This window comes from Aulonocara sp. 'chitande type north' Nkhata Bay, linkage group LG16, assembly GCF_057382095.1.
Source record: "Aulonocara sp. 'chitande type north' Nkhata Bay isolate Kocher_YH1m ecotype deep benthic linkage group LG16, A_spYH_male_GT1.1, whole genome shotgun sequence".
NCBI lineage: Eukaryota > Metazoa > Chordata > Actinopteri > Cichliformes > Cichlidae > Aulonocara > Aulonocara sp. 'chitande type north' Nkhata Bay.
The window spans coordinates 39830531-39846177 of record NC_141359.1 but is presented as its reverse complement, the minus strand read 5'-3'; the positions used below and the strand labels follow the sequence as shown (position 1 = coordinate 39846177).

Here is a 15647-nt window from a genome sequence, read left to right as displayed (position 1 = left end):
CTCTCTCTCTCGAACAGTTTTGCTTTCTTCATTATTCGCTTGCTTGTTACACAAGTCTACTGTTGCTTACAGCGCTGTCGGCCGCTGTTTTTTCCCCTTTTACATTCTTCCGAAAAGAAAACCTCATTTCTGCTGTTCAATACTGAACAAATTGAAACTTTTTAAAATTATTCAAAATGCAAAATGCTTAGCCATGTCTCTAATAAAACCGCTGTAACGTCAGAGGTAATGTTGATTAATTAATGGTTTTCTTTCGTTTTTGATGTACTGCAGAATATTTTTATAAAATCCCAGGCCAGGAAAATCACCTTCATGTTTTTCTGTGTTTTATCTTCAGCTACTTTGACACAAAGGCATCTGCTGTGATGCTCACACCTGTGATAAAGTCTTGAGAGTGTCAGCTTCCTTTTTATAGATACAAAAATATGTAAATGTCCTGATCTGAATTATATCTCTGACTGTCAAAATTTCCCAGATTTAAATCGAATCGTGGATCGAATCGATTCGGGACCTTGTGAATCGGAATTGAATCGATTCTAGAAATCAGTGACGATACCCAGCCCTAGCTAATAGCCCCTATAGATATTAGGGGTGCAACGATACACAAAATTCACGGTTCGGTACTTTGGTGTCACGGTTCGATATTTTTTTCGATACAAAAAAAAATGTTCATGCTTTTTTAATTTGTCATTTATTAAAATTATAAATATATATTTTAACTCAAAAGTACAGTTTTTAAAATTTATTGTTGCTGAAACAACAAAGTAATAAATAAATAAATCTATCTGATGGAGGAATCACTCATCTTTGGAAAAGAGAGTTTATTACAGAGAAATGGCTCTTTCAAAATAAAAGCTCTACTATACGCTTCTTCTGGGCTATATTCTCAGCAGCATATTAAACATATCAGGTCCCCATAAGGAGAATCCTGTGCTAACGGCTGTCTAAATGACTCGGGTAAAGTTTGTAGCATGCTGCTTGTTGTTTTTGTCTGCTTCCACTTGTCTTTGCACTAGGATGATGTCGGAGTAAATGTGCAGTCATATTCGTTGTGTTCCCACTAGTGCTGTCAGCGTTAATCTGAAATGACGTTAACGCCACAACACGGCAAATCTCCGTTAACGAGCTGCCGCGGATCGCCCCGTGCCTGGGGCTAGACGGCCAACACGTTAACGAGCTAATTGCGCTAACACACTAGCTCCCACCATGTAATTGAGCATTGCGTGGCACATCCAACATACTGTTTTACTTTTGTCCATGACGCGCTTACCTTCAGGGTCATACGTCACATGAAGACCAAAATAGTTCCAAAGACCAGATCTGAATGAGGGTGGGGGAGGTTCAGTTTGCCATGTTGCAACGAGCTTAGCTTCTGTCTGGCTAGCTTGCGCTGTGCTCAGTGAATCTGTGCTCGACAGTGCAGCCTGGGCGGAGTAGTCGAGCGCAGATCCACTGAGCGCTCAACACAGACAGGATGGTCAGAAGGAAAGTTGATAAAATAGATTAAAAATGTTGTATTGTTCCATACATATGCGTACCGAACCGAAAGCACTGTATCGAACGGTTCAATATCGATACGAGTATCGTTGCACCCCTACTAGATAAATATCTGAAAAGAAAAAGTAGTCAGTCCGACCTGGTCCTGGTGAAAACTCTGACCCAGGTGAAGGCCCAGCGTGAGTAGTGGTCAGAAGAAAGCAAAAAATCTATAGTGGGGACAAACCGAGCCATGTCTGCTATGTCTGGTGCGCTGGGGAAAATGATCAATATGCTTTTTGTCACATTTTTGTTTGGTGGTGTGCCATGTGATTTTTCTAATGTGAAATATGTGCTGTGGATCCAAAAGGCTGTGAAACACTGTCTATGGAGTTCAAAAAGAAGGTTCTCTAAGTTAAACTTTTACGAGTCCAGTCACCGTCTTTTCAAGCTTCTTAGAAGTTTTTCTTAATAAGAAATAAATGGATTTAATGAACCCTTTAAGACTTTAAATCTAATGGCATCACTTACTTCAGTTTCTTCACCAGGTTTGATGTTTTGGGAATTCTGAATATTTGTAAACAATTCGTTTGCACCATTTTCACATGATTCATGATTTACATCATATAATGATATCTTTGCTCTAGCAGTGAATGAGTTTATCTTTGCCAGCACGCAATAAGGATGCTGTCTGGGATGTGTCAGCTGGAATAATGATTTAGAAGCTAAAGATTGAGTTATTTTAACAGCCTCCAACATTAAAGTAAACATTTATAGAAGAAAGAAAACGGTTCTCACTGAAGGTACAAACAACAAACACGATTCACCACTCGAGGCAAAAACACAGCGTCAAATACAACCAGGCTGCTAAGGAGCTAACAGCTGGTGACGAGCGACCTAGATGTAAACAGATGACTCCACGAGCATGCAAGCTCCACATCCCAGGAAACGCTGCATGGCTGCATTTACATGATGGAAAACCAGAGCGTTAAGGAGCTGGTTAAAAAACTCGAGCAAAGGTACAACATCGCAGCCTGTGAGGATATTACCCAGGCTCCTGAAGACGTGCAAAGTTAATTAGTGAACGTGGTCCTCTGCTCGTTTACAAAGAACAGTCGAATTTTGTGATTTTTGATAGTTTGGCTTTAATGGAGGTGGTGGTGGAATCAGACTAAGAGTGAAAAGACTGCCAAAAGTCAATAAGGGTTTCCCATTGCTCTATTTTCTCCCTCCCCGTCACCTCCCCTGTCATCTGTCCTCCTCCACGACACCCAGAAATCAATCTTACACATTTTGAAAAATGTCCCAATTCCGGTCTATCTGGGAGAGACGATGGAGAGAGAAGCTGAGGATGCACAGGTGTGGAAGTGTTTTTACGCGTGACGGATGAAATATATCAATCATGTCAGGAGCAGGACTAAAGAAATGAATCAAGTGTTCCTTTGTATTTATAAGTTGTTTCATTTTTTATGATAACACCTTCCCTCCACCATTTGTGATGTGAGTATGACATCTAAGATCATCAAACAGAGCAGCAGGCTGTAACAAACCAAGACTCACATCACATTTAACACTTACACCCCCGGAGAGCAGTCATTTCGGGGTAGTACCTTAGACCCCCGCGGAGTCATCATTTTGCGTTTCTACCTTTAAAAGCCGGAGAGCAGTCAAATGCTGGAAGTGGAAGCTAAATTGGCTAGTCATTCATATGTATATTGGGTCGTTACCTAGGAATTCTGGAGGGAGGGGATTGGGGGAGAAATCAACACACATGAGTCTAGGTCCTTTGTTGCTGACATTTATTGATAAAAACAGTAGTTTCATTTCATGTTATTTCCTTTTTCATTTCAAGCAAGGAAGTGGATGTAGTTAGTAAGTAAGATATTTCAGACATTATTCTGACACAGAGGAGGAGATACTGGAATTATAATTAGTATCTATGCATGCATTTGTGATTTTGTTTGACCTTCCCATTGCTCACAATTTGAATTTGTTCACACTGCAGATGAGTGTCTCAGTCCCCAAACAAGCTCTCTTTTTCGGTGGAGAAGCAGTCTCCTCATCCGCAGTGAGTGTGGAGAAATCAACACACATGAGTCTAGGTCCTTTGTTGCTGACATTTATTGATAAAAACAGTAGTTTCATTTCATGTTATTTCCTTTTTCATTTCAAGCAAGGAAGTGGATGTAGTTAGTAAGTAAGATATTTCAGACATTATTCTGACACAGAGGAGGAGATACTGGAATTATAATTAGTATCTATGCATGCATTTGTGATTTTGTTTGACCTTCCCATTGCTTACAGTACAAAAAACCAACCATTTGTACACATATGTACTAATAATAATAAAAAGTGAGTGCAACACTGCAACCCGTCACCCCGTCGTTCAGTGGTCGTTGATCAGTGGTCCATTGTGGCACCATTCAGAGCACTGGTACAATAGTACCAGCAAGATATGGGAAGACATTGCAAATGTACTTGGATTTTAGGTTGCAAGCCACCCAAAACTTGATCCCAAACTTGTCAGGTTTACTTGCAAACACTTGGAGTGTTTCAGTATGCCATCTTAGGGAGAACTCAACACACATGTAGGTCCTTTGTTGCTGACATTTATTGATGAAAATAGAAAAAAAACCAACCGTTTGTACACATGTTTACAAATAATAACAAAAATTGAGTGAGTACATTACAACATTTTCAGCAATCACTCACAATCCTGGCACTGCCACGGTATCTGTCGCCTGCATTTACCACATGTGTACCTGTAGCAGTGAACACATCGCACAGTGGCCTGATTTTTTTTGCATCTGTGTTTGACCTGACACGTGGCCCTTTTTCCAGGGCTCGGTGTGGAGGGTTGTGTCCGAAGCAACTGTTCTTTTCTTTCCTTCTTCGCAGCTACATGAGAGTGAGCCAATTCGGTTGCAAGGGCTACCAGGAAGTCCACCCGTCTTTCCTTCGTCCCGGTGCATTCTTGATACAGCACATGTGCATTCAGTGCTGCCATGTCAATCATGTTATAAAACACGGCAACTGGCCAGCGCCGTGTTCCTTTGCGGACAGTGTACTCCCGAACCATCTGGTCCATCACATCCACGCCACACTTTGTCTTGTTGTAAAGGGTGACAGTGTTTGGCTTCCTTTTGGTAGTGTTTTCGGTCTGAACCACGCTGTGCATGCTGCTAAGAATATATACTGTCTTCTTCCGTTTGGCCGCATACGCCGTCAGCGTGGCAGCAGAGGTTGAAAACACCTAAGAAATAAGATAAATTGTTAATTCCATAGCCCTTTTACACACAATGAAACACATAAACATAGAACCACAAAAGACCTGCAACATACCTGAGTGGTGAATTCATTGCGATCTGTCTGTCTAGTGGATTGAGGAATTTCCCTGCGAATCTTGTTGACTGTGCCGAGGATGGTGGTTTTCCGTCTAAGAAGTTTTTGCGCAAGTGAAAGCGATGTGAAAAAATTGTCAGTGGTAACATTTCTGCCCTTGTCCAGGAATGGTTCCATCAGCCTCATAACTACATTTTCGGAAAGTCTCTCCCCAGTGGGACGATTGGGGTCCTTGCCAAGATATGGGAAGACATTGCAAATGTACTTGGATTTTAGGTCGCAAGCCACCCAAAACTTGATCCCAAACTTGTCCGGTTTACTGGCAATATACTGCAGGAAACTGCACCGAGTTTTTGATGGGAAAAGCTGTTCATCAACGGTGATATGTAGACCAGGGTTGTAGCACGTGATGCAGTTGGTGACAAATGATCCCCACACACTGGAAATTGCTGCGAACTTATCAGTCTTTGCTCGATCACAGCGGGTGGACTTGTCATCAAAGCGTAGGTGTTGCATGATGTCTTGGAAGCGGTTTCGTGCCATAGTTCCAATTATCTGTGGGTTTCCCAGGTTTGCTGACCAGCAGTCATTTACAGATGGAACCCTGTAAACCCCCCGCAAGATGACAATAGCAATAAATGCCATTAGTTCAGGGAGGTCCATGAACCAACAAACATGCTCCGTTTGCTGTGCATGTTGAATAGTCCATTCTTGAATGCTACGAAGCATGTCAAGAGTGATGAAACACAGGAAGCTCTGAAGGCGACTCAAGATACTTCTCCTGGCCTTAGCCGTTGGCTCTCCATCTGCAGCGTACGGTTCTATAGGGGTGAAAGGGAGACGGGTCCCCACATGTTCTTCACGCCACACTGTGCCATCTTTCGCTGTCTCAGTCCCCAAACAAGCTCTCTTTTTCGGTGGAGAAGCAGTCTCCTCATCTGCAGTGTGAACAAATTCAAATTGTGAGCAATGGGAAGGTCAAACAAAATCACAAATGCATGCATAGATACTAATTATAATTCCAGTATCTCCTCCTCTGTGTCAGAATAATGTCTGAAATATCTTACTTACTAACTACATCCACTTCCTTGCTTGAAATGAAAAAGGAAATAACATGAAATGAAACTAACCGGAAGACTGATCAGACAGCTCTGAGTCCGAATCCGGCTGAACTTCTAGGTCTTCTCCATCCGAGTCACAAGGGTCGACTTCCGCCAGGATCATTTCCAACGCCTGCTGGGTGGTGAGTCTTCTCTGCATTTTCTTTCCTTGGAGAGGAGGTCCGTACACCACAGGATTCTTCAGGGCAATGAAGGGTTAGGCTAAGTGCAGTGAGATTGTATCATATATATACCCTTGATCACAATTGATCAGTGGGGTCAGGTCACACTGATCAGCGGGGTCACACCCCCGTCGTTCAGTGGTCGTTGATCAGTGGTGCCACAATGGACCACAGAACGACGGGGTGACGGGTTTCCTGCAGTATATTGCAAGTAAACCTGACAAGTTTGGGATCAAGTTTTGGGTGGCTTGCAACCTAAAATCCAAGTACATTTGCAATGTCTTCCCATATCTTGCTGGTACTATTGTACCAGTGCTCTGAATGGTGCCACAATGGACCACTGATCAACGACGGGGGTGTGACCACATAACAATGCAACCCGTCACCCCGTCGTTCAGTGGTCGTTGATCAGTGGTGCCACAATGGACCACAGAACGACGGGGTGACGGGTTTCCTGCAGTATATTGCAAGTAAACCTGACAAGTTTGGGATCAAGTTTTGGGTGGCTTGCAACCTAAAATCCAAGTACATTTGCAATGTCTTCCCATATCTTGCTGGTACTATTGTACCAGTGCTCTGAATGGTGCCACAATGGACCACTGATCAACGACCACTGAACGACGGGGTGATGGGTTGCAGTGTTGCACTCACTTTTTATTATTATTAGTACATATGTGTACAAATGGTTGGTTTTTTGTACTGTAAGCAATGGGAAGGTCAAACAAAATCACAAATGCATGCATAGATACTAATTATAATTCCAGTATCTCCTCCTCTGTGTCAGAATAATGTCTGAAATATCTTACTTACTAACTACATCCACTTCCTTGCTTGAAATGAAAAAGGAAATAACATGAAATGAAACTACTGTTTTTATCAATAAATGTCAGCAACAAAGGACCTAGACTCATGTGTGTTGATTTCTCCACACTCACTGCGGATGAGGAGACTGCTTCTCCACCGAAAAAGAGAGCTTGTTTGGGGACTGAGACACTCATCTGCAGTGTGAACAAATTCAAATTGTGAGCAATGGGAAGGTCAAACAAAATCACAAATGCATGCATAGATACTAATTATAATTCCAGTATCTCCTCCTCTGTGTCAGAATAATGTCTGAAATATCTTACTTACTAACTACATCCACTTCCTTGCTTGAAATGAAAAAGGAAATAACATGAAATGAAACTACTGTTTTTATCAATAAATGTCAGCAACAAAGGACCTAGACTCATGTGTGTTGATTTCTCCCCCAATCCCCTCCCTCCAGAATTCCTAGGTAACGACCCAATATACATATGAATGACTAGCCAATTTAGCTTCCACTTCCAGCATTTGACTGCTCTCCGGCTTTTAAAGGTAGAAACGCAAAATGATGACTCCGCGGGGGTCTCAGGTAGAAGCCTTCTTGACTTGACTGCTCTCCGGCTTTTAAAGGTAGAACGGTAGAAGCTGGGAATTCCAGTGTTAATTGACACGGCTTGGAACAAGGCTGAGAGAAAAGCACGTCTGCTGCTGCACAATGCCTTAACTCGACCCCTCATCTATCGCTTCCTTGTTTCCTTGCTTACATCTTTGGTGGGAGGGGCTAATATCGAGGAGATTCAAGGATTTAGAAAGTGAACAATGAGACAAAGGGTTGGATTCATCCTATCTGACCAACCTCACCTACAAACAAAATAACTAAGCTATCAAATGTTGGAATACTTCAATGAAAATGCAGGAAATGAGCAGAATTCCATGTGTGGTGTTCACTGCATCAAAAATGTTTCCATTCTATAAAACAGTACTCACTCGGTAATTGTTTCCCTGCCAGTGACAGGAGAGCGAAATCACAGACTGCATGTGGAATTAGCCAAACAACATTTTCAGGATACAGTATGTGTTTTTTTGTACTTGTGGTTTGTTGTGCATGTCATCTCCTTTATACAGTTTCCCCACAGACCTGTTATCATGCTTCGACAGCACCCTACACGTATCGCAGAGAACAGACGTTTCCGGTCTCTGGTATGTTTCTAGCTTTTATTAGAATAATAAATCATGTGAGAGGAAACAAATATCAGCACAAGCTGCTGGTTTGTGCTTTGCAACGTGATGCTACCTTCATGTTTTGGTGCATCTTGGGAATTTCTTTGGATTAGGAGTGTTTACATGGAAAATGGTGGATGTTATTCATGAGGCGCTCATTCATCTGGACAAGTTAAGCTCGACCATTATTTAAAAGATACACAAAGCCCAGAGCAACAAAGATCTTTATCTTCTCTTTAATAACTCAAGAAAGAGGAAATAAAGCGAATATGAGAGTGTGGCAGCAGCTGTGTAGTATTTGTGTACAGGTGCTATGACTAATGCACGCCACTCGCCACTTGACATTATAAAGCACTGGAGCAGCACGTCTTCAGGGGTTTTGTGTCCTTAAGGCTTTGGGGCTTTAAGACTTGACTCAGTTCAGGGATGGAGTAATGCATTCCTCTGACTGAGTACTTAAAGACAAACCTTTATATTTACATAAGTAATTATTATTATTATTATTGATTCTGAATCTTTTCATCATTCTGCCGTTACAGATCTCACACTCCCAGAATCCTTCACAGGTTGCGGCTGCTTCGAGTATCAAACATACTGCTGAGCAGGTCCCTCTCATGCTGACCTGTTGGGGCACACATTTGGGTTTGCGTGCCAGGCACCACAGGGTCTGCATGTATGTCAGGAAGTACAAGTCCAAGTATCCACATCAATGCCAGGACTCGAGCCTCCCCAGCACTGCCTTATAATGGCATGCATAATGCTATCCACTTCACTTATCAGGGGTATTTAATATTGTAACACTGGTACTGATCTGATCAGCTGCAGCAGTTCCAGATAAGGACGACTTTAAAACAAGGAGCAATATAAAGTGTGTAGGTTTAATAAAATGTCAGATTCTTTAAGCTCTCAGCGTCTAACGTCGCGCTTTAGCGGGTCTCCACTATCTTCTTATGTGATTGCACGTACCTGCGTGAAAGTCGACTCCCACAGCAAAAAGCGTTCCTGTGATGGGCATGAGGGCTTCGCTGTTGTCATTCGGGTCAAGAGCAATTCCCCGGATTCCCTCATGGATGGAATACATTAGAAATGAGTCAACACCTAAAGAGTCACAGAGGGATCTATTAGAGCGCAGATAAAAGCATTAAAGCTCAAGAACTCACGAATGCCCTTTGACGCACGTAGAGATTATTCATTTATCCACAATCTCACGCTGAGGGTAACGAAAGGCTCAAAGAAACTGGGAATCGTACCCTCGCAAGATGTGCGATCGCTACGCAAGTTGTAGCCAACGGTGCAGGAGCAGCTGCGGGTGTTCTCTGAAGTCGGGAAGCACAGCTGCGAGCATCCTCCGTTGTTTACTTGGCACTGATTTCTTCCTGATTATTAAAACAAAACCAGCAAACGCACCATCAGCAGGCATGTCCATCTCTGTGAATCACGTGAGAGAGGCTGCTTACCTTTCTGGCTGTCCCTGTCGTACACCTTCATGTGAACCACCCCACCCGTCTTATTTCTCAAAACAACAAGGTTGCGCCCGTCTCTCTTGGTGACCGTTCCCAGCCGTCCTGATTCCTCATCTGCCCACCAGAGTTTTCCACCTGCAGCCAGCAAAGAAAATCTGAATTAACTCCATTTTTAGAGCAAGGCCAAAGAGCGTTTTCCTTTCTTTTTCACAACATGGTACAAATGAGTTCTTGAAAACACAAGCAGAGTCCAGGCGAATGCCATCCTTCAAAGTGCAAATGCTGAGCTTCAGCCTGCACTCTAATCTCCTAAAGCTGGCACACTTATTCATTAAGGCCTGTTAATAATTGAGGCCTTCTCTGAGCTGATTTCAGATTAAAAAGTGGGTTTCCTGTCTCGCTCGGCCCCATCGCTGTTGATGAGTTTCAGCCTTGAACTGCAGGAAGGTTTTTAGCTCCACTGAAGCTTTTCCTTGAACTTGAAAGACAAACGTTTCCATTACCGACTGAAACGGGCATCGCATTCCTATAAACAGATAGAAATACAGCATGTGCTGTTTGACCAACGGGGCTGCTGACTGCTGCACACCAAGCCCAGCACCTCTGTCCTCAGCAGATATCAGTGACGCACAGTCCTCGCCAGGCGCTTTGCCATTTACTCGACAGCGTGACAGGAACTTCTCATTTTACAATCCCACTGAGGTGACAAGTAAAAAGGAGTTAAGTGAGTCCTCTCCTTCCAGGATAAACATCAGAGGAGGTGAAGATGACCTCATTCTAGAAAGGATAAAACCACAAAAATGAACAGAGTATCTACAACATACCCCATAATTAGGTCACACAAACGTGGCTATAACAGACTGTATGTTGTAAAAGCTTAGAGCAGCGGAGGCCGGAGGAATCACCTTTGCATTTTCATACAAACCCCCAACAGAGGAATTACTGAGCTGAGCAGCAGCAGCAGCAGCAGCAGCAGCAGCAGCGAGCGCTCATTAAATGCCTCCTTCTTTAGAGCAATGTCAATTACCAGCAGATTTCTTTTTCCTGCTTTGTGCTAATGCAACCATTCAGAGCAGCGCTGCTCCTGGACACAACCTGGTGCAATTTAACACCCTCTTAAATTAGATTAGCAACCTAACTTAAATGACAGATGCATTCTCATCCAAGACAATATGTTAAGTACCATCTAGAAAATGTGCCCTGTACATTTTCCAGCATCACTTCCTGGAAGGCACGGCGTTCTTTAGTTCTCTTGCACGTTTTGTATCACTGCATTCAACCACACACCCCCACCCACACACACACACACACACCCACACACACCCACCCACACACACACACACACACACACACACACACACACACACACACCCCCACCCACCCACCCACCCACACACACACACACACACACACACACACACACACACACACACACACAGAAACAATTCCCACTTCCATTAATAGCTTTAGGCTGAATGCCATCCTTAAAAGAAATGTAAAACTCGCTTCCACAAATCAGGTAAATTCCCATGAGTGGGAATGACAGTCTTCGTGCAGTTTACAAAACATTACACCCCGGAGGGCACGCTAGCCGAGATTAGCTTTGCACCCCGTGTTAATTTAATGCCGTTGGGATCACTGGCTAGGTGCGATTGCTCGCTTGTGGCACATCATATTCAATTTCCACCTCAACTGCTAGTTTGATCCCCGGCAATTCACGGCTGATGGATCACTCACACCTTCCGAAATAAGCCCTCTCTTCTCCCTCAAGCCAATCCAATTATTACAGAGCCTTAGGACCGAGTGGGTCAAACTTGTGTCACTAACGGTGCCTTCATTATACCTTTTCACAGCCAGCGTGAGCAATCACTAAGACATGAAGGCAAAATGAAAAGCCAGCACCCCATCATGGAGAAACGTACGATTCCTCCCTCAGAAGTGCGTTCCCGATTACCAGTGCAAATCTGCTAAACCCGTTTCATGCTCGTCTGCCTAGTTGTACGTCTGCATCTACCTCCCACTGTGACGGAGATACAGATTCATCATTTGTAAACAAGCTTTCATCGCTCACGCACGATGGTTCTTCGGAGTAACCTCAACCACTCAAATATGACTAACTGATCAATCAAGCTTGTAAACGACCAGAGACGAGAAGAAATGCTTCTCAGATTTATGCTCATTAATGCTGATTGCTCCACTAACCACAAAGGACACAAAAGCCTTTAATTCACAGGTACTTTATCCCCACCAGCGCAGACAATGCATGCTTTTAGTTGCAAATCCATATTACTGTCATGCTGGCATATGTATTAGTATATTTCTTCTTTGTTCTTTACTGAACTACAAAGACAAAGGAAAGCAGAACTCTGTGGTAAACACAGCAAATGGTCACCAAATGCACTTAACTGCAAATCACACCATGCCGACAAAACTAAAGCTGCAAAGGGACATTTTCTGTAATGGCCATTGTTGACAGGCTGTGCACTCGCCAACAACAAAAGAAGCTCAGGAGTGGAAAATGACCTGTCTGGCTGCTGTCCTGCTCTCTTCCACCAGCCTCATTTTCAGCTGACCCTGTAACTTTTACAGATGCATGCTCAATGATCTACAGCAAAGGAGGACTGAATGTTGGCATCACGAAACACGGTAACATAAACCCTACAAAACCCGGCGCGTCCATAATGTGTTGCACAAACACACTATTTTGTAGGTTTGTCTCTGCACAACAACAACAACACAGGCAGAAATTTTGCTTTAACTTTTTCATTTTTAATCAGAGCCTGAAAGTAAACTGGACACGTGACACGAGCACTTTGAGTTTCCTGCTCTGTTGGTACGTCGGAACAACTGAAGCGGACGCAGCTCATTCATGTTTTTACATTTGTATCTCAGAGCTTTTTGCAGTAATTTTAAATGTAAAAAGGCCAAATCTGTCACATTGTGACAGCCCAGCCCAGCAACACGGCGCCGATAAGAACAAGAAGGTCAGATTAGAGTTTTCCTAAAGCATCTCGAGAGGCCTGCGCAGTCCTGAAACAAGATGAAGCCAAGACTGATGCATAAGGTTAGACACAGCTCGTGATCAGAGGCAGACCACACTACCTGTCAAACATGCTGGGGCAGTTTAAGCCTCTGAAAATGGGTCATGAAATATAACAAATCCTGTAGTTGCTAAAAAGTTCATGTGACCCCCCCCCCACATGATTGACATATTGATTGCTTGATTGAAATCCCAAAATCAGGTAAACAGTAAAGGACGTGTTTGATAGATCATGTATCAAATGATGTTAAAAAAGTGAAACATCGTCCAATCATAAATCTCTATTACTGGTGTTTAACTGGTGTTTAACCAGTACAATTCCTCTGTTTTACCAAACGTAATGGTAAAGCAGCAAAGTACGGTTCGGTCGACCAATCAGCTTCTTCAAGATAACAAAATGTGGATAATTGTGATTGATGGAGACTTGCAGACATCATTTCACTGTTTTGCTGTAGCTGCTGCTGCACTGGAGCGCAGCTATTAGTCTGTGTCACCTCACATTCTACATCCCATTTGTGAAATGCAATGATGAAGTCTCCAGTGTCCGTTCCTGCACAGCCAAAGTATTCACTATAAAAATGAACCTAAAAATTGTGGCTTACACTTGCAGAAAGCTAATAGTGTACAAAACAGTGGGACTCCATCCTGCCACTGCTGTGTTATCCTGCAACAGTAATTAATGCTCTCTGCACATGCTGACAGATACCCCCGCACAGAAAACGAAGGCCTGTCATGGTTAATAACATGCTTCAAGAACACGCTGAATCACTCTGACAACACTCTTCCATTTCATATTTTAGTTTATTTGTTTGTTTTTTCTTTTTTTCCCTTCAAATCACAGTTTGCTTCAGACCCACACACACAAAACCAAAAAAGTCTCTCTTCAATAAGCCTTTGTTTGCTCTCTTCTCATTACCAATCTTGGCAAGTGTAATGCATTCACATAGCTCACAGGGAGGTTTCCCAATTGTCAAGGTGCAGCAGTGTGGAAGTGAAACAATTTAAAATTCAAATTCTGCTCTGCAGCTTCAAAGAATAAAAGGTGAAATAAACACATCAATGAAACAAACGTGAAACGAATGAAATGGGACTGAAGTCTGAACCGTGGACACTGCAGTGGACGCTTTAGCATTAAAGATGCTGCGTGTGTAATATGTGTGTCCAGCACAGACACTGCGACAACGTGCAACAACGCAACAATGACCGCGACGATCATCGTGCAGCTATTATTTTTAAAACTTGTTGTCTCTGCTGGCGCTTGTTTTCTTTTCCAGTCAGTTTGATAAAAAATCCTTTTTGATACAGATCCAAAGATCACTGAGTCATGTCCATTAGCTTTGCTGCACATCACAGCCACCGAGATCTTTAGCGGTGTTATTTATCACTCCACCACAGTAGATTGCTGTACAGTTCGTGGCATCACGACTGTTTAAATAGATATATAACCATGGGTCTAATCCCGAGCTCAGCCCTGCTTCCACGATCAGACGAGATGGGGCGTGCTCAGTGCGCTATGCCCGTAAGTATCCCACGGTGGTTAGCACTGTTGCCTCGCAGTCAGAATTTCAATTCAGTTCAACTCCACCATCAGGCCGTCTTTCTGATTTTACATGTTCTCCCCGTGTTTGCGTGGGTTCTCCCCGGGTCCTCCAACTTCCTCCCACAGTCCAAAAACACGCAGTTAGACAGGTCAGGTTAACTGCTGATTCTAACATGCCCACAGGTTTACATGTGAGTGCGAATGGTTGTCTGTCTCTGTGTGTTGGCCCTGCGACAGACTGGCGAGCTGCCCAGGGTGTACCCTGCCTCTCGCCCTATAACACCTGGGATAGGCTCCGCCCCCCGACCCTGAAAAGGATGGATGGGTGGGTCTAATCCCATTTACACAAATTGTTTCACAAAAACCATTTCAGTCTCTTTGGATAAAACTCAAGGTTATCCAAGATTACACGTGTCAGTAGCTCCCGATTGGTCGAGAGTGTGGCGCGCACATGGCATCGCCTATAAAAGCATTCACTTACGTCAAGGTGTTTGCTTGTTTATATAGGTATTAGGGGCATAACGTTAGCAACATTTTCTGGGTTGTGGAAACTAATAATGTTCTTTATCTGTATCAGCTAATGAACTGGACAGGAACCCACTCACGCTGTACGTGCAAACTGGTTCTACTTCCAACTCGTCCCCTCGTAGCTGCCAGCATCATAGAAGCATCCGGTATATTCGTACAGATGTTTTCTGCAGGCAGGTTTTCATCTACAACATGCTGACGCAGATTTCAGGCGTTCAGAACGAACCTACTCGCTGATAGATGGTGTGACACGCTGGATTGAGCGCTGATACCAAGAATCACTCCGTAATGAACATCCTCCACCCTTCTCATTATGGAAAGGGTGAGAAAATCAATCATCAATCATTGCTCTGTTGTGTTTTAATTATCTAATGCTCCTAATTCTTCACATAGAGTGAGGCACAGCTGTTTGCATGCACTCTCTAAACAGCTTCATTTTAAAGCCACTTAACTGGTTAAACGTGTAATCCTTTCACTCTGAGTAATCCTCGGCACCAATCTGATGCACTTGTGACAAGCTCCACTCACCCATCACGGCCAGAGCTGTGCCTTTGGCTAACTCCCTCTTTACAGTCTCGAGCACCTCCAGCCCACTGCCATCCAGATTGCACCTGTTGATGGTCCCGTTGGTCGAGCTTATCCAGTACAGCTTGTTGGCAGCGTAGTCTATCGAGAGGCCTGAGACACAGCGAGTCAGGAGAGGATATCGAGTCAGCAAAGAAAGCATCATTAGGGACAAAAATACAAAATGTAACATTTGAATATGTAAAATAATGATGGGTGTAGATTAAAATTATGTTGTCATTTGAGGTATTACAGTAAAAAAAGGACACTTGGACATTAATCCATCTTCACACAGCTCCTCTCACGAGCAGCTGAACTCAGAACCGACTTTATGAAAACGTTTGTGAGGTCAGTAAAGTCTGTGTTTCAAACACACTGAGTATTAAA

The 15647-nt window shown here is 43.3% G+C and overlaps 1 protein-coding gene across 1 annotated transcript in view; it reads right to left on the bottom strand.

The window, feature by feature from the left end:
* lrp1bb (low density lipoprotein receptor-related protein 1Bb) overlaps nucleotides 1-15647 on the bottom strand; it is a 276779-nt gene that overhangs the window by 88994 nt on the left and 172138 nt on the right. The window contains exons 32-35 of the mRNA XM_086266712.1: nucleotides 15225-15374; nucleotides 9583-9723; nucleotides 9376-9501; nucleotides 9092-9223 (exon numbers count right to left, since the gene is read on the bottom strand). Coding sequence (XP_086122838.1) covers nucleotides 9092-9223; nucleotides 9376-9501; nucleotides 9583-9723; nucleotides 15225-15374 — 549 coding nt within the window. The remainder of the gene's footprint in view (nucleotides 1-9091; nucleotides 9224-9375; nucleotides 9502-9582; nucleotides 9724-15224; nucleotides 15375-15647) is intronic.